Source organism: Xiphias gladius, chromosome 21 (assembly GCF_016859285.1).
Source record: "Xiphias gladius isolate SHS-SW01 ecotype Sanya breed wild chromosome 21, ASM1685928v1, whole genome shotgun sequence".
Taxonomy (NCBI): Eukaryota; Metazoa; Chordata; class Actinopteri; order Istiophoriformes; family Xiphiidae; genus Xiphias; species Xiphias gladius.
This window is the reverse complement of record NC_053420.1, coordinates 3,033,769-3,052,325: the sequence shown is the minus strand read 5'-3', so window position 1 is coordinate 3,052,325 and position 18,557 is coordinate 3,033,769. Positions and strand designations below refer to the sequence as shown.

Here is an 18,557-nt window from a genome sequence, read left to right as displayed (position 1 = left end):
TTCTTCGACAACACGGACATAAACATGTACATTTATTTACAATCAGCCCCACCTGAGGGCAGACACAGACGGAAAACAACAGGAGGAAGATCAGCTGATTGTTTCCAAGCGGTCTGAGGAGCTGGATTGACACGGCCTAACATCCGGTATAAACGTGAATTGGTGATTTGACTTTCTGAACGTACGTCCACCCTGTAAAGCCTTTTATTTCCGGTCATGACAGACACAGAAATAAACCGCCGGAAACCGTCGCCGACCGGCTCACCATTTAGCGAGGGCACAGCCGCATCCTTCCTCTGCTGCTACTTTACGATTCAGTTCTTTCATGTTAGATCAGCTCAGCTTTTAAGGCTCCAACAAAAATGGATGTTTGTGTGGACGCCGACGCTGTCTGGTGCCTGCACTCTGACCATCTTCCGTGGGGTGAAAATTGCCTCCTTCCTCCAGCGGAACAATTTCACACATGTTGGGGGGAAGAAGGGAAAAAAAAAAAAAGCCTCTTTCCTCTTCAGACATTTCCAATCACATCTCACCCCAGAGTCCAACATGATGAAAACCCAAGCACCTTTTTCCCCAATGACTCATTTTGGGCCCAGTAATAGAGTTCATGAAGCAGGGGGGGAGGAGGAGGAGGAGGAGGAGGAAGAATAATGGGTGGTGAGGCCTGGGGAGGCCCCTTAGAACTGCTGCAGGATCAGCTTCTTCTTGCCGTCGTGGCTGAACTTGTTGGAGCGGAAAGCGTCGCTGTCGTAGAAGGCCGTCAGGCTGTGGATGTTGATCTGTCTCGCCTGGGGGGAGGGAGGGGGAGGAGGAGAGGGCAGAAGGAGGTGATCAGATCTGGTAATCATCTCTTAGTGCGGCCAGTAAAGACCTTCACCCAGAAACATCCTCTTTCTATATTCGGAGGCATTTTTCCCCTCGACTCAGCAATAACAATAATTAACAGATGAGCGTGTGCGGATGTAAAACGCGTCCAGGCAACACACGTACAGCGTTTACACTTCATCCTGCCCGTCGTTTTGAAGACGCCGCCGATTGATGATTACTATCATAGTGTCGTGGCGGCTACTCTGTATTTTGTGACGACTGACGATTCGGTTTTCTGACGCGGGTCATCGGAGGCTGTGACCCGAACAAAAACATGCAGCAGGTGAACATTTTCAGGCACTTCGCCTCCTTTCACCCGCTTTAAAAGGCTGAGCAAACATTGACAGTAACAACCACCCGCACAGAGTCAGAGCCGCGCAACAGCGCCCCCTGCAGCGCACCCCCCATCGAAGTTTTTGTGTTTCCCCACTTCAAACCCGCCGGACAGGAGATGGATCAACCAATCGGGTTGCTTGATTCAACCCTGCGCTGCGAACATGCCAACAGCACGTGGGCGAGTTAGCATGTATTTTGTAACAGCCATTAGATGTCAACATGTCGGTGTTCAGCCTGCAACGTTTGACACGTTAGCATGAGGACGTTGGGGTTAGTCCCCCCTGGAAATCATCACTGTGTGTCACCACTGACGGGTGTACGGTTGCGTTAGTGTCATTTTCACATCCATCTACGTGGTGTACACGTTTCAGGTATGAGAACGCACTTAAGCACACTGAGGAAAGTAGCTGTCCAGCCCTATGTGACGAAGAGATGCTGATTTCACAGCATCTCTTCGTCCTCCCTCTCCCGGTACCTTATCCTGCAGGTCTTTCTCCGGTATCTCGATGGTGTCGTTCTGGACTCCGTATCGGTTCCTCTGGTAGGTGACCTGCTCGGCCACCAGCTGTTTGAGGATGAAGAGCAGCAGCTCGTTGTTGTCTCTGCGGAAGGCGAGGTAACGGGCGAACGTCTGGACAGAAACACAGAGACGACACTGACTTAATGGACATAAAATGAGGAAGAACCAGGGACGATCAGGGAATTTCATCTGTTTTTCTTGTTCTTTCCTCTCATTATTTAGAGGCTCTTAGCAGAGTCACTACATGTTTTAGACTGCCATGCCGTTTATTCTTATTTAATAAGAGGTTGGGCTACTTAGAAATACCATCAATTTACACGAGTCGCACTATATACCTTTTTTCTGTCTGTATGTCATGACACGGTAAATATCTGTGTAATTTTTAGCCTATGCCTGTCTCCATTTCGGCAAACAGGCACCAGTAAATGTACGCCGAATTAGCTCTTAGCATCTCCTGTTCACAGTCTAGCCATGGGTGTGCAGACCCCCATGAGTGAATGACTGAGACGCTGAAGAAAACTTAAAAACATGACGATTCTCAGGCAAACTCTGGAGGCATAAGGAACGTCTTTCGTCTGTGATTTTTGGACGTTTATTCACAGTGGAAATCAGAGGCAATGGCAAAATCTAAAAATGTGTCTCACGTCTGTGCGTTCAGACTTGACAGAGTTATGAGTTTGATTTTGTGACGGCAGAGAAACACGCAGAGGAAGCCACGAACCTTCCGCATGCTCCTCATGACGCTGAACTTCTGCGTGTCGATGAAGCTCTCCAGCATGACCCTGATGGCCATGTTGACGTCGTCCTCCAGCACGTAGTCCCTCAGGTGCATCTTGGCGTGGGCCTCGGCCATGCGGATCATGGACTCGATGTGACGAACTGTGATGGGGATGCTTCCTGTGGCCTGCGTCAGTGAGACCAAACCAGCATTAATGAGTTGTTATTAAAGCCAAACTGCCATTCAAGAGCAGCAGCAGCAGCAGCGAACTACGTTTTGCGGGGTCAAACATAGTAACTACAGTTGTTTTAATATTTCATGACCAGAAGTTCCGTTACATACGCTCTTCACTCACATTTGATTTTTGTAGAGGTTTTTCGTTGTAGAATTATTTGCCAGTGACGTTTTCTGGAGATTTCTAAACACGTTTGAGCGTCACTGAAAGGCGGAAAAGTTCAGAGGACTCACCATTGACTCTTTGCGGAGGTCACTGTAGATGCGAGCCACCTTGTCCTGGTCCATCTGGTTCAGTTTGGGATGAACCTGCAGACGCGAGAAGAGATCAAAAAATATATATATATTTATGGCAAAACAGTAGTAAAACTTTGCTTTGGCCTCATCTTTCGCCACACAAAACTTTACATTCGATTTCTGTAAATTTAACCGTTACCTCTAAACTTTAGGAGGCCGACAAAAATCAGCTTTAAGAGGCTCAAAAAATAAATAAATAAACTTATTTTGTTCTAATATCAAAACAGATGTAGTCTGGACTTTAATTCCTTGTTTAAAAAGTATTAATGTTGGTCAGTTAAAATACGCATCGGCTCATTTTCAATACAAGAAAGTGTCATATTTATGGTCTCAAATAGCAGGTTTCCGATTTTTTAAGTCCTGCTGTGATCATGTGTGCACAGCAGCACAAATGACAAACATGAAAACTCTTAATCATACAGTGGGTGACGGTCTGAGGCTACGCGAGGGCGTCGAGAGCGTGTCCGTACCCGCTCCTTGGAGTAGATGACGTACTTCCTCAGGAGCTCCTGGGGAATCGGCGGCACGTCGGACGAGTTGGGAAGGACCACCTCCTCCAAGGCCACGCCCCCTTCCTTGTGGCTGGGGTGATGCTTGATGTGGGAGCCGACCACGAAGCGCGCCAACATCTCATCCTAGCCCGAAAAAGAAAAAAAGGCTCAAACTTCTATATTTGAATTCAGTCTTGAGGAAATTCAGCTTCAGAAAACAGATAATAAACTGTCAGGTAAAGTTTATAGAAATCTGCAGAAATCACATTCTGTAGATGCTTTAATTTTTAGTTTCAGATTTCGGGGGAACTGATACTAGTTAACAGTGGATATTACAGTCAACGAAAATTTGCATTTAATCCGATTTTAAATTAATGCGCAGAATCTACAGTTCAACAGACAGAGTTAGAAATGTATCCGGGCATTGTATTGAACGTGGATTTACAGATTCACTGATGCTGGCTTTTATCGGCTGCGGCAAAATTCAAAAAGAACAGTGTTTATGAGATATAATGGGTCTGAAATTTGATTTTGAACCATCAATTTGGTTTTTTCCACGATATATTACAGGCTACGTTGAGATATCTGAGGGGGCAGATTTTTCCTTTTTTTTCATCTTTGGTTTTCAGAGAATAAAAGACAAGAATAAGGCGGGGAAAAAAAACAAACAAAAAACAGGTGAACTCAATAGAGGCAAATTGTATTTGAAGACATCTGGTGTGTGATGTGTTTATTTATAATTCATGTACCTAATTTAAGTTGAGCAGTAAATCTTGGATGTTTTGCCTTGTTTTGTTTGTTGTATTTTTCTTGCAATATTTTGTTGCTGGGTTTGTCGATGTTCAGCGTATGAACTGGGAAATATAAATAAGAACTTTAAAAAAAGGAAGCTTCGAAGGTGTGTAGGTGTGTACCTGCACGGGGTCGACAGTGTCTCGGACGACGCACAACACGTCAAAACGCGACACGATGGGCTCCGTCAGGTCCACGTTCTCGGCGAAGGTCAGGGAGGGGTCGTACCTGCCGCCTGTAAGAAACGGCGCCGGCTGTTATTCAGAAGAACAGGATCACAGAGACCGACGCCGGCTCGGCAGGCCCGTTATTCACATCATCGTTCAAAATTACGTTACAGTTGTCAGTTAATCAGCCGATTATTTTCTCGACTAATCGGCCGGTCTATAAATGTTCCTTCCGTTAGAAACCTCGGTGTGATGTTCTCCTCAACTTCGAGACACAGGTCACCAAAGCGACCCGGTCCTGGTTCTGCCATCTTGAAAAGAAACTGAATCCACCTCAGGCGCTTTGATGTCCCTCACCATTAGACAACTGCAACGGCCTCTTCGCTGCGATCAGTCAGAAAAACAATTCGCAGACTCAAAACGGTAGAAAATGCAGCAGCCAGACGTCAAACACAGAGCAAGAAAAGAAATGGACCACATCCGAGGGGGATGTGGTCCATTTCATGGTCCTCGCACCAGCTGCCTGTTTGTGTCAGAACTGATAAAGATCCTACTCATTCAAAGCGTTGCATGGCCCTGACTACAGCTCTGAATTACTCTCCCCTTATCAACCTGCTGCAGTCCGAGCTCCTGGGGCAGGAACCTCCTGGCTGCTCCCAATGAAAAGGCTGAGAAGTGAAGGGGGCAGAGCTTTTACCTGTCAGGGCGCCAATTATAACGAAGGACCTGCCTGAGAACCAGAGACTCGCAAACTCAGTATCTTTTCTTTTCAGTCGCTTCTGAAGAGACACTTTTATTGCAAGGTTTTCTTATGGTCCCTCTGTATTCATTTATATTTGCTTTTAAATGATACATCTGTGGCAATGTACATGTGTTTTTACTGCCCTTTTTTTTTTTTTATCTACCTGGAAATTGCTGATTCTGATAACTGCTATAGAAATAAATATTATAATTTTTTATTGTTATTCGCAATGTCCTAAATTATTCTAATATGTCCATCATAATTTCCTAAAGTGATGCAAAGCATGCAAAATTTTTTTAATTTAAAAAAAAAATCACTGAACCCAAAAAACCCCAAACCTCTTCAACCCAAAAATATTAATTTAATATTAATAAAACAGAAAAGCATCACAAATCCTCACATTTGAGAAGCTGAAACTAGGTACTGCTCGGCATTTTGTTTAAAATGACTTAAATAACTTTCAGCTCACTAATCGACTCCTCATTTCAGCAACTCTCTCTCTGTGTCAACATCAGTTTCCAACCAGCACCTGAACGCACCACACTGGCCAAACTTTCAGTTCAAGCTCTGCAAGTTCTTTTTTTTTTTAAAGCATCCTGGAACAGACGGCCACTGGCCGCCACAAAAACCAGCTAATTCAGGCAATGGTCTGGAAAGTAACCGGCGGTAACGTGGGGAGGGCAGATCGAATAAAGAGACTGACGTGCTCCTTTAAAAGTTCGTCATCTTCGGCCATTTTCAGCTGCAGCTTCCGCCAGTCCGGCGCGAACGAATAACGCGAGCGACGCGGCGTCGACTTCGCTCTTTACAGACTCTTCGTACTGGCGCTACGTACCGATGGGGTTAGAGGCAGCGATGACGGTGCACCTGGCCTGCAGCGAGGTGACGATGCCGGCCTTGGAGATGGAGATGCTCTGCTGCTCCATGGCCTCGTGGATACTCGTCCTGTCTGCATCGTTCATCTGGAGCACACAGAGGGAGTCTGGTTAGACGAAGAGCGATTTAAAAGTACGACGGCAGAAGAGCGTATTAGCAATGTTATATGCAGTTTTAGTTCCAGTCCAGTCACGTCGCGTTCACCTTATCGAACTCATCGATCAGACAGACCCCGCGGTCGGCCAGCACCAGCGCGCCGGCCTCCAGCGTCCACTCGCGGCTGACCGGGTGTCGCTGGACGTAGGCGGTCAAACCGACGGCAGAGGCCCCCTGACCTGTGGTGAACACCGCGCGACTCGCCACCTTCTCCACGTATCTGCCGAGGAAAACAAAAAACTAATCAGGACTTCGGACTCGGAGGGTTTTTACTATCATTATACATCAACTTCAGTCCGACCGTGGCAGGCCTTAAAAATGACAGGCAGGACTGTTTTTTTAAAGACAAATGATGAAGGACAATAACAAACAGTTCTAGTGATCATTTTTAATAAAAATCACCTTTGGATTTTTTAACAACTTGATAAATTCAGAAATAAATTTCACTCATTTTTAAATTTGATCTTTTTTTCTTCTTCCTTTCAAAATTAAACAATTGTGTTTCTCCTCTTACTCTTTAGGGTCTAGGTCGCTCGTCACTAGTACAAAACAAGATTCTGAAGTAGTGAAACATCTTCACAGGACTTTAAAGCGTTCGCGCTCGGCGGCCCGTTTATTCGCTACGCCAGCTAACACCACCGGTCCCTACGCAGTAACCCTGCAGCGCCAAAACATCCACTCTACCTACAAATGATAAATATTTCAGTTTAAATACACACTGCACTATGACAACCACGTATCTTATCACTATCACTGCACATAACCGCCTACTGTAGGTATGTCAAGTAACTTATTACATTCAACATGTATTCCAGCAGTACTTCCACTAATTCTGTATCTGTTAACAACCTGCTCATTGGTCACTGTTGGTTTTCATCTACAAGTTTATTTATAAATGCATCTACTGTTCCGCCTAGTTGCATCTACAGTTGGTCTTCAACTGTATTAGTTTGTCCATCCCATTCATATCAATGGGGGTTGGCTAAATAACAGAAACAGTTCATATACTGTATGGTATTGTACCGAAAACTACATACACTACCCCTCCAACTTGATGGACTGATTAAACCTAATAAACTGTGTGTGTGTGTGTGTGTGTACACCAACATCTCTTTATCTTTACCGTGCGTCTAGCTTTAGTTTTTTTTGTTTTTTTTAAATCAACGATACGTACTTGAGGAACTGGGACTTGGCTGTTCCCGGGTCTCCACACAGAAGCACATTGATGTCTCCACGCACCTTATGTTTACCACCTGGGAGAGAGAGACAGAGTAGTCAGTCAAGTTAGACACATCAGGGAGTTCCCTTACTTTCCTTCCGACTCATGGTCGAGCGTTTTTACCTGGATTTTTGGCCTCTCCTCCAAACAGGGCCAGGGCCAGGGCTCGCTTGATGTCCTCGTGACCGTAGATGGACGGAGCCATGCTGGCAAAGATCTGCAGACACGACGGGGAAAGGGTCAGAAAACATCTGCACAGCAGTGTTTATGTAGCTGACCAGGATTGTGGTGGGAGGCAGCACAATCCAGCTGTCAGGATCCTGTTTTAATTTATTTTAATAAAAATCAGGTTGGCTGGTAAATCTGTTTAAAATCAGCCACAGCTGATGAAGAGAGAAGTTAAATGAGCCGCGTTGATCTGTCTGTCCCTCATAAATCTAAAAAAGTCATAAAGGATGATTCTACATAGTTTCGGTATTTTTCTTGATTTCTGAAAGAGGGGGGAAAAAAATGCAACTTGGCTATAATTTCAAGAGGAAAATCAGCAAATAATCACAACAGCCACAATAATGTGACTCTCACAATCAACCCCCCCTACTTTATAGAAAAACCCTCTATTAATTTATAATAGTAATAATTAAAATATATTAATTATATTAGATTATCTATAAATTACTATTACTACTACTACTGAACTATTTAAGTTTAGTATTCAGTAGTGCCTCAGTTTCACATTTAGATATTCAGTTACCTGTAAAATTCCATTTTCTCTTTTAGACCAAATTTGAGTCAAGAAACAGGGTTTTTTTTTTTTAATTGCAATTTATCTTGTAAAACTAAAAAATTAGTCACTTTAAAAAAAAATGTTTTTACTCTGTTTTTTACTTGTGAGCCACAGCAAAGATAAAACTTCGACTGTCTTGTTATGGACTATAAAATCTTTTCTGATTTCTAAGTTTTTGGGAATAAAACGACCTTTGACGGCGGAGCGTGTGTCGTCTGTCCTGACTAAAGCGTACGAACATATTTGATGAAGCTGACCTGCAAATCTACAGCAAAAAACCTCCGCAGATGAAATTTCCACCTTAAAACAACTACCGTTTACACGCGTTTGCGTCCGACCCCTCACCCTCTCTCCGATGCATTCGTCCTTGGACAGGGCGACGATGGCCTTGATGTCTTCGTCCGTCAGCTCGGCCACGGCGACGCCCTCGTCCCGGCGGGTGATGTGGTTGGCCAGGATCACCGTGGCGAAGACCGGGAAGCCGTTAGCCATGTTCAGAGAGCCGTCGTAGTTGTTGTGGTAGATGCCTGTCAGCTCCTGGGGGGGGAGGGGGATCATCATGTCTAAGTGTAGCTGGTAACCAAAAGTATGTATATCTGTATATCTGAGTATATGTGGGTAAAGTGTGTGAGTATTCAGTATGTGTGTGTCTTTGTGAATATATTCCTGTAACAACTGTTTTTTTTTTAATGTGCAAACAGATAAATACAATTAAAAGTGTGTTGGCGATCTTCATTTTAACAAAACGGATCCTTGATCTCTTTGTAAGACGTCTCAGACGTTTCACTCGTGTGTTCGAGGACAAAGGTGTTTCATTTGTGTTTTTTTAAAATCGGACTCACGATCTCGTCTCCGGGCTTGCAGCTGTCCACCAGGTCGGCCAGCAGGATGGCGTCCTTAGAGCGCGGGAGGCGGCCGGCGGCCACCTTGCCAGGGCTTTCCTGGATGGTGATTCTCTGGTAGTTCTGGTAGACCGTCTGCAGGAGGAAGACAACTGGTTAATTCACTGGGACAAAACGTCGGGCGGCCGGTGGATCCACGGAGGAGGGAATGAACCAACCGGCCTATCAACAAAGGCCGAATGGACACCGCACGTGAAGGTTCGCGTGGGGGTTAAGGCTCCGTTTTCTTTGTGTCTGCGGATCCTCAGGAGGGACTCCTCCTGAGAGTCATCACGTCAACAAAATGCAAAAGGTTCAACTTTCACCGCAATCCGACATTTTCCACCACCCGGTCCCCTCTCACCTCCTCCATGTTGATCTCGAAGGGCCCCTGGGACTGACACTCGGGACAGGAGCCCGGCTTCACCTCCTGGTTCTGGGACTGGAAGAAGGGCCCCAGCACGAAGTTACACTTGTTACAGTTGTACTTGACCATGCCGAGCTGAGGGAGGACGCCGGTGCAGCTGCTCACCACGCCGCTGGTCCGGATCAGCTGGTTCAGGTGGAGCTGCCTGGAGGAGAAGGAGGAGAAGAGAGGCCGTTCGTGAAGAGCAGAGCAGCTTCAGTGGAGCTTCTGAATGTGACAACGCTGCGGTGATTTGAGTTCAACAAGGTTTCTGCAGTGTTCAAATTATATTTAAGAGAAACGGAAACATTTATCAAATACATGAATTTGCTGCCATTTATGTCAGAACTTCCAGCTGTATTTAACAATAATTCCTTGCAATATAATGAATCCATTAACATGACCTGCGCCCAGATAAGCAGTAGAAAACTGATCAACCAGTCAATAACAATAAATAACTTTATTTTTAACCCGACAGCCTGAAACTACTTTCAAAAACAGTTATAGTGAGTACGACTGGCAACGGAAGGAAAGACCTGTGTAAATTAAAGACACTTTAATACCTTTATTGAGGGAAATGAATTCAGACTTTAAGACCCGCAGATAAACCTGGGTTAAGCCCTCAACGCAATCGTCCGTGCTCTTGCTGCTTTCTGAACAACGTTGCTTGAGCCTCCCGTAATTCGTGTAAGTGATGCATTATTTACCAGGGTTTTATCTGCTCATATTGATCCGGGTGCCTGCGCTGCTCCCAGCAGAAAAAACATTTTACAGGGGTTCGTTTATAAGTCAGGTCAAGTCGATTCTATCTCGATGGGCCAAAATTTGCCTCAGAGTGCTTCGCAATCTGCGGAACACAGGACACCCTCTGTCCTTAGATCCTCTGATCAGAAAAGGAAAAACTCAGGAGGAAGAAACGCCTCATGCCACATTCACCTCATATCAGAGATATGACATAATTATGAGTTTCTGACTAACACATCAACTTCAGTCCGACCGAAATAGCGTTGGTGTCAACATCCAAGCCAGTTATTTAATAATGCAGATGTGCCTGAAGCCCAAAGAAATACAGATGTTGTCGTTCAACGTAATCAAACTCAAATTTAATGGATTTTATGGCGTTATGTTGTCAGCGCATCAGGTTTTAATCCCCACAGGATCAGTTCTACTATCACGCAACCATCTTGACGTGAACGCTCGCAAGTCGTTGACACGGGCGTCTTGCCGATGTCCGGCGTCCGTCCCGCCTGGCGCGAGCGCAGCATCAGACGGGACCAGCCGCCGTACCTGTGGAGCAGACAGAGGTGGCCGAAGTCAAATATTACCTGAGGGAGCGGATCTCCTCGACCAGCGGCAGGTTGCAGATGCGGACGTGGATCTCGTGGGCGATGCGGTCGTATTTCGGGTACATGGCCAGCACCACTTCTTTAGCGGCTTCATCAAAAACCTGACGAAAAGCAGAGACCCATGCGGGTTTGTTGGAACCCATGGATTTAGGTCACTCAGTTCACGCTCACACAGACTTTTTTTACAGGAGTAACGGATGATTTTATGACTGCAAAGTTTTGGTGACTGTCCTCCTGGATCGGTGGGAGCTGTGGAAGTGGGCTGAGACCCGCTCTTCCAGGCGGTCTCGGTCCGGTTCTTTAGTGTGTTCTTGAGTCTTTAGTTACGTGGCCCGGCCAAAAAGACAAATGCACCAGAGTTTTGTTTGAAATGCACCGGACAGACGTGGTGTTAAAAGCACCTTCAGTGATTTGTAGCCAGGAGGTCTCTCTCCACTGGGGCAGCGTGCTTATATGAGTAAATAAATACAGGTACAGTTCGCCGAGACGAGAAACGACAGAAACTAAACTCACCTTCAACATCTCGGTCGGAGCCTCTGGCAGGAAATAGGCCAACACGTGCTCTCTGGCTGCCAGGTCTTCATAGTTTACAACCAGACTCTCTTTATTCTCTGGAACAACAGTTCGGACGCAGGTTCACTCATTTAAAACCGGAAATCAGTCAAGTGTCCATGACAAAGACATTTATCAGCATGCACGTATCCTTGTGTTTCAAAATGTTCCAAACGTTGAAAGGCCGAGCTAACCTTTGCACATGTCGCTGATCTTCTCCTTGAAGACGTTGTGGCCGTTTTCGTCCACGTGGGTCCGCAGGAAGTTCTTGAAGCGGTTGTAGATTTCCAGCCTGGGAGCCGCCATGGACACCCACTCCCTCACAGTGTGGCCCTGCAGAGCGGGAAAAGATTGTTGGGACTCTCTACCACAGCCGGAGAGAACAAGTCTGAAAACGAGGAGCCGGATCATTGTCGCTCTACTGCGGCGGAAGCATCACAAACCTTCATGTCCTCCAGGTTCTCGATGCTCTCTATCATTTCCTCCTCCTCTCCATCGACGCCCTCCGCTGCCCGCTCAGCCAGTCGCCTTCGCCGAGCCGCCGGGCGCTCGTCATCCTCATCTTCGCTGTCTGGACAAGGGGCAAAATAAGTAAAGTTATTCACTCCGTCCATTTTGCCACCTTCACCCGAATACACACACACCTCTCCCTAACATCTGTCTGCCGCGAGCTAGCGGCAGGCTACAACTCGGTGGGTTTTTTTTAGCCTACATTTGTTTACATTTTGGCAAATTAAAGCCATTAAAATTACGCAGAATTAGCTGTCAGAAGTACCCCTGCATGTAGAGACAACTATCAATGAATCACTGCGATACTGACGAAAACTCCAAAATGTGATGGTTCCCAGGCAGGTTCTGCAGATATAAGTAGCGTCTTTTTTCTATAACTTCCAAGTGGATTTACGGACGTCGGTTCCCCCCTGGACAAACATCCACCCATTCACTCCTCACCGTAGAGCAGTCCTCTTCTCAGCCGCCCGCTGACCCCCTCCTGCCTGTCCCGCCTCCTCATGGCCTCTTCGGCGGCGGCCCGGGCTCCGGGCGACAGCTCCGACAGATCCTCGCCATCCAGGTCCAAGCCCTCTGCCTCGTACTCATCCAGCGCCGGGATGGCACGGTAATCCCTGAACAGAAGAGGGGAGCCGTTGTCGTCTGGCCCAACAAAAACGTAACCTGGCATTTGAAATTCAGAACAGATCCATCCCCGTCCTCACCCCTCCATCCCGTCCCCGATCAGGTCCTCCCCGTCTCCGTCCTCCTCCTCCTCTCCGGGCAGGGGTCCCTCGCCCAGCAGCCCCTCTGACTCATCCTCGAAGGGCGGCAGGTCTCGTCCGGGGCTGGACGTCAGGTCTCCTCTCCTGGAGGCTCGGCTGGGGCTGGTGGCCATGTGGAACGACTCGGAGGAATCCTGTCGAAATTAAAACAGTTTCGTTTTGTTTTTATTTTTTTAATTTTCAGTTCGAAACCACAACATGACATTATCTACTTCACCTGTGGTACTGATACACAGTGTACCGTCGTCGTGCTGTGTGTTTTCAATTTGTTTTTTAAAGTTAAAACGTACAGTTCTAGTTGCTTTGTGGGGCCTTTAATGTCAGATTTTGTATCAATTTACACTTTGTTTTTCTGGTTGTATTTTGTTTGTTTTTAAAAACCAACCCCCTTTTTATTGCCCTTGGGATTATTAAAGTATCTACACGTGAAATTAAGAGAACATTTCAATTTGTGGTTTAGTTTATTGTGGTTTCGTTTGGTGCTGGAAAGATCAAAACGATCATCGATCTGTTTTTATTTTGTGTGTCAGTAACTAAAATTCACCACGTCTGTATTATTATTATTATTTTTTTTTTTAAATGCAGGCGATTCATTCAGATCACGAATCCATTGCCATCAGTAGTGGAAACTAACTAAATATATTCTCTTAGGTCCTGTCTGTCAGAGTAGGTTTGGTTCTATTACACGTCCAAACATCAACTTTCAGTGCTTGCAATTAAAAAACACTTCACTTGCTCCCTCTCTAGTCCCCAAAATGTCAGTCCCAGTCTTACTGCGCTGTTGTCTTCAACTGATTTGCTGATTTTGCACTCTGTAATTCCTTTTTACTATTTTATTATTACACAGTATCTATTGTTATTGTAATAAAGGACAATAAAAGACGGACCTATTACTTTTACTCAAAGCGAGGATGCCCCCCCCCACACAGATTTAAAGCTGAGGACTAAGTTTACAGTTAATTTTCTCGACAGCACCGGTTCTGGGACAGATTTTTCTCTCCCGTGTGTCTTTAGAGTTGTCTCACGCTCGTTAACATGGTAACGGGGATCGCATATGTCCTCTCCGTGTCAGGATAACCGACGGAGACGCAAGAGCCAGCGACGGTGTGACGGAACTGGCAGCTGGTGCTGGTGGCCATGTGGTGAGAAGAAAAAAAAACAATCTCAGGATAAAAAGAGATTAAAAAATAACACAGGATGGAGAATTATAATCAGTCACCAGCTGAGTAGCAGTGATGGTCGGTGCAGGTGGAGGATCTTCTCCACATTCAACACATGTTGCTGCTGGTTCGAGCCTGTTATTCTCCGATGTCTGTTGTTCTCTCTCACTTATATTTTTTCTTTCTGCTCCGGAGCCAAATCTTCGATCTCAACCGACACCTTACGTTTTATCTGAAGACTTAACGGACAAAGGAAAAGCTCGAGGGCCACATGGCAACTCCGCTTCTCCCTTCTTTTTTTTTTTTAAAACAAAAACCAAAAACAGATGCAACAGGCTAATGTTCGGCGCAACAGTGACTGATGACAGGCTAGTTTTACGACTCAGCGCAGATTTTGAGCTTTTTAAAGCATTTTGATTCAGTTTTGTGCCGGAAAATGTCCAACTCTAACCCCGTCGTTCATTGTTTTGTCGCAACGAAACCGCAGACGTCAAACTTCATTCACCACAGGAACTCGAGCTACCAACAAAAAATTAGCTTTATTTAGCTCCTGTCTCCTCCGGTAGACACGTCGAACCGAGAACGAGCTCTTTTTTTCCGTGTTTTTTAATGGTTTTTATCGTTTTTATCGTTTTAACTCACCGCCATCGCTGCTCGTCTTGTCTGTCTCTGCCTCTCGTAAAGAAACTTCTTCTTCTTCCTGCCGCGGGTCGCTTTTCGCGCGAAACGACCACGTGATACCCAAAGCCCGCGAAAAAACATGAATATTCAAATCAGGGCCGCGGCGTTCTGCCTCCCGATTGGTGGATCCGTTTGAAGGGGGCGGGCACTTCGAGGAAGGGGTGTTCGGTTTTTCACGCGCGGCCCCAGTGAGGCTCGTTCGGCCGATGTCACGGCGACGCCTGTGAATGAGGACGGTGCGGGGCCGCGATGGTAAAACGAACGCACCCTTCCTCTTGAGCGTGAGGGCAGGGTTTGTGACGTAATTTTTTTTCCCCGGGAATACTTGGGCCGCGTTCAAAATCCCCTCATATCCTCACTTTACTGAGAGTGAACACGGCTGGGCCCGTCTCAAAGTGTTTGATTCCTCCTGCGTTTTCTTCGCTTTTTTTTAAAAACTACATTGACCAAGAAACTTTTCGAGAACAACGCACAGGCACCGCGTCAGTATAAAGTTCACAAGGCAAGGCCACCGGCAGCAGCTGTGAAACACCTCAGTGGACATCAGCTGGATGGACTGGCACAAAATTTTCCCCATTTCCTCCTGTTTGCCTTCTTGGTCGGCGTTTTTATTCCCAAACATCTCTGCATTATAATATTTTTTTATTTCCAACTTCTGTTTCTGAAGGTTGTACAGTATCAAAGGTTTTGAAAGAGGATGTGGTTTTGTTGCGACAGGGTGTTTTGGTTCACACCGATGAATAGGCACGACTTTTTTTCATACAGCGAGGAAGTGTTTGACTGTCTGAAAAAAAAAAAGGTGTTGTTTTGATATTTGCTGCAGGTGTTTCTGATGTAGCCTCTCGGGGTTCCTCTGACTTTTGGGCGACAACCAACCATCCAACCTCGACACTTCTCCGTCACTTTGTTCGTCGCTCTGACCCCTTTCTCGGCATCCCCTTTTTGGCGGCTCCCGCTGGATCTTTCCGCTGCGGGGATGGACAGCCACGTGGCCTACTCCCAAATCCCCCAGGGTCCAGACCAGGTCCGGCCGAGTCCCAGAGTGTCGCAGAAGCTGCTGTTCATGCTGGCGGGCTCGGTCCTGTGCAGCATGGCCGTACAGGCCTATTTCATCGGCCGCCTCTACCGTCGAGTGGCAGTGAGTAGCGTTTTTTGATCTTTGAGATTTTGCACTTTTCACTTTGACCTTGAGCCTTTGTGCGTCACTCTCGGTCCATGTGACCCCTCTAACACATTGATCCCTTTATCGAACTGGATAGATTTTAGCCCCGAACCCTCCCTGAGTTTCACTTTCCCACAGCATCTGTCGATCTGCAGTAAAAGTAACAATGCCGCAGTGTAGAAATACTCTGTTAGAAGTAAGTCTTAGCATCAGAATATACTTAAAGTACCCACAGTGAAAGTACTCATTATGCGGGATGTCCCATTTCAGAATATAATTACTGATCTTGTCTCAGTCTGCAATGATACGACACATTTAATCAATCTGTGTCTGCACAGTGGCTGAAATGTAAAGTATCTCCCTCTGAAATGTGTAGAGCAGCAGAAGTCGGCGGATGAATTTATGATGAAAATAATTGTTGGTTGCAGCTCTGATTCTCACTCCTGGATAATTTTGACTTTTTATTTTTTTTCCATGCTTATATATGATATGATATGATACGATACGATACGATACGATACGATACGATACGATACGATACAATACGATATGATATTAGTGCAACTGCGTGAATGAAGCTGTGTTTCTTTAACTTCCCTCTCAGGCGGTTTCAGCGTCGACTTCTAACAACACACCAGGTACAGATCTCAGGTCGCATTACCTTTTGCTCAGGTTATCGGTTTCATCATTTTCATTAATTGATTAGATAACATTTTCATTTCCAACGAAGGACACGATGGACCCAGGCCCGTCCCGCCTTCAAGATCCCTGGCACATCTGACAGGTGAGACAACTCTCAGTGGTTTTAACGTTACAGAGAATTTAAGGTGAAGCACGAGTCTCTTAAAGGCGCAATAAACCATGATTTTGTTGTTCATTTATAACAGAAATATATTTAACAGATCAAAACTTTACACTGTCATTATTCTCTTGACTTTTTTTTTTTTTTTCTTCCCCCACAGATGGATCGGACGCAGTTCATGAAAACCAGATAATGCACTGGAGCGTGAATAACGACACCCTTCTTCGTGACATGGACTATAGACACGGGAGGCTCGAGGTCCGGAACGAGGGAAATTACTACGTTTATTCCAAAGTTTCCTTCGCAAGCAGCGGGGCGTTTCACCACCGTGTCGTGCTCACCGCTCCTTATTACGTAGCTGACATCACCCTCATGCAGTCATCGGGTTCAAGCGGAGGGGATCCGTCGAACAGTCACCTGGGTGGAGTGTTCCACTTCTGCCAAGGCTGTGCCATTTTTGTGAAAGTGAGCAACACCTCGGAAATTTTGCAGGGCCGTACCCATAACTTCTTCGGTGCGTTCATGGTCTAAAGACTGGAGGGGTGGAACCCCCGGGTGGAGACCAGCTGGGGACTGAGTGGAAATTATTGAGGTGGGGGTAGTGGGGGGGGATGTAACATTTGGCTTGGACCCTCCCGTTGACTTAGAAAAAATGGAACCATGATTTTAAAAGAGCCCGAACTGCACATTAGAAGTGGAACCTGGAATTAGCAAAAACATGGCAAACATAACAAATGGCTCACTCTGTTTACTAAGCATTTGCTCCTTTTATTATCCTTTGTCTTGCTTCTGTTTGGGGATTATCGCGCTCTCAGGTTTTTGAGCTTGGGGGATGTGGAGTATAATGTCGGCTGCTTTGGCTTCAGTTAGCCGTGGGGCTACCGCCCCGTGTTTTTTTTTTTGTAGCCTACATTTGTTCACAAGCTAAAAAATGGCACCTTTCAAAGTACGCCGAATTGGCTCTGATCGGTTCCTGTTCGGAGCGTACCCGTGGATGCCCGGGGCGACCGTCACCGGATCGACGTGATGCTGAAGGAAACTTAAAAAACCTGATGATTCTCAGGCAGGTTCCGAAGTTGTAAAGAACCTTTTATATCTATGATTTCTAAGCAGGTTTATGGAGATTTATTTTTGTGATGGGCATCGGAAAGTGTGAGTCCCACTGAATCTAAAAATGTGTGTTTTTCGTGTCAGTGCGTTCAGATCATAAAGAATAGTGATGAAACATAAATCTTCATTGTTTTGACTTTATTCTGCTCCGTGAGCTGAGCGTCGCAGCCGACTCCAAACCGATGACCACGCTGATAAGCGGCCAAACCACGATGACTAACTTCCAGTTGCTGTAGAGCACCTGCACGCGCCCGCCCCCCTTCATACTTTGAAAAAACCTCCGGTCTACGCGGCACACGCAACCTCACCGTAGGTCTGTTACGGTGCAGAGGGGAAGCCGGCTCTCACTAGAGAAATGCTTTTCAGAGAGATACGGATCTCGCCCCCCCGACTATAAAGATCCACATGCATCTGAGAAACCGAAACACTGATCCTGCTAACTACTAGAAGTCTGAGCCTCGATAAAGAGACATGATCGTTGTCATGGCACAATGCAGCCAGGCCATGCACACACATGCACGCACACACACACACACACACACACACACACACACACACAAGGCAGGTTTTTCATGAAACTGTTTTGATGTAACTATTCAAATTTTTTTTTTTTTTTTTTACACAGTGAATCATGCAAGAAAAAGATGGAATGTGCTAAGCTAAGCTGAGAAGCTGCTTCATATTTAAGATGAGAGCAGAACTGGTCTGAACATCTAACTCTTCAACGCGAGGAGACTAAGTGTACTGCTGAACCGTAGCTTTAAGCATTTCCTTGTCTAATAATGAAACTTACCGACTGTCTATTGCTACTGTGCACACGGTTTTCGAATACATCAAGAAGTCTTGTTGACAGGTGCTGAGCGGATGAAAAAACACAGACTCATAAAAAATTACCTGATTAACATCTGAGGACCGAAACAACGTTACTAAAGTGAGTACGACCGGTTGAGGGCGTGAGTTTTCACTGAGGCCCAGCAGCAGCTG

General features: G+C 45.9%; 2 protein-coding genes across 4 annotated transcripts; one reads left to right on the top strand and one right to left on the bottom strand.

Moving 5' to 3' along the window:
* Positions 1–625: 625 nt before the first annotated feature.
* Positions 626–14,563, bottom strand: mcm2 (minichromosome maintenance complex component 2). Of its 2 annotated transcripts, none has more exons than XM_040116034.1 (20): positions 14,461–14,563; positions 12,599–12,792; positions 12,336–12,508; positions 11,828–11,955; positions 11,579–11,717; positions 11,346–11,443; positions 10,812–10,933; positions 9,445–9,652; positions 9,042–9,176; positions 8,545–8,736; positions 7,539–7,632; positions 7,371–7,449; positions 6,245–6,416; positions 6,000–6,126; positions 4,378–4,490; positions 3,443–3,607; positions 2,910–2,984; positions 2,445–2,627; positions 1,679–1,834; positions 626–788 (listed from the first exon to the last, which is right to left on the bottom strand). In XM_040116034.1, exons 1-20 carry the CDS (start codon positions 14,464–14,466, stop codon positions 678–680), a joined length of 2,670 nt encoding a protein of 889 aa, XP_039971968.1. In that variant the 5' UTR covers positions 14,467–14,563; the 3' UTR covers positions 626–677. The 2 variants fall into 2 exon arrangements, with proteins under 2 accessions (XP_039971968.1, XP_039971969.1); XM_040116035.1 differs by lacking the exon at positions 14,461–14,563 and adding an exon at positions 13,878–14,379.
* On the top strand, positions 13,638–17,636 carry LOC120783220 (tumor necrosis factor ligand superfamily member 6-like). 2 transcript variants are annotated; one of them, XM_040116037.1, is made up of 5 exons: positions 13,638–13,800; positions 15,323–15,637; positions 16,266–16,299; positions 16,392–16,445; positions 16,624–17,636. In XM_040116037.1, the coding sequence occupies exons 2-5, from the start codon at positions 15,476–15,478 to the stop codon at positions 16,992–16,994; spliced, it is 621 nt and encodes a 206-aa protein (XP_039971971.1). In that variant the 5' UTR covers positions 13,638–13,800; positions 15,323–15,475; the 3' UTR covers positions 16,995–17,636. The 2 variants fall into 2 exon arrangements, with proteins under 2 accessions (XP_039971971.1, XP_039971972.1); XM_040116038.1 differs by lacking the exon at positions 13,638–13,800 and adding an exon at positions 13,887–13,945.
* Positions 17,637–18,557: the final 921 nt, after the last annotated feature.

What these genes read in the sequence shown, in the direction of transcription:
- mcm2 (XM_040116034.1), bottom strand. An exon ending in GAGAAGAGGACTGCTCTACG is followed by an intron (nt 11,956 to 12,335) that starts GTGAGGAGTGAA and finishes CCCCTTGTCCAG; the next exon opens with ACAGCGAAGATGAGGATGAC. An exon ending in GCAAGCCCGGAGACGAGATC is followed by an intron (nt 8,737 to 9,041) that starts GTGAGTCCGATT and finishes CTCCCCCCCCAG; the next exon opens with GAGCTGACAGGCATCTACCA.
- LOC120783220 (XM_040116037.1), top strand. Translation starts at nt 15,476, where the DNA reads ATGGACAGCCACGTGGCCTACTCCCAAATCCCCCAGGGTCCAGACCAG. An exon ending in GCCTCTACCGTCGAGTGGCA is followed by an intron (nt 15,638 to 16,265) that starts GTGAGTAGCGTT and finishes CTTCCCTCTCAG; the next exon opens with GCGGTTTCAGCGTCGACTTC. An exon ending in GACTTCTAACAACACACCAG is followed by an intron (nt 16,300 to 16,391) that starts GTACAGATCTCA and finishes TTTCCAACGAAG; the next exon opens with GACACGATGGACCCAGGCCC.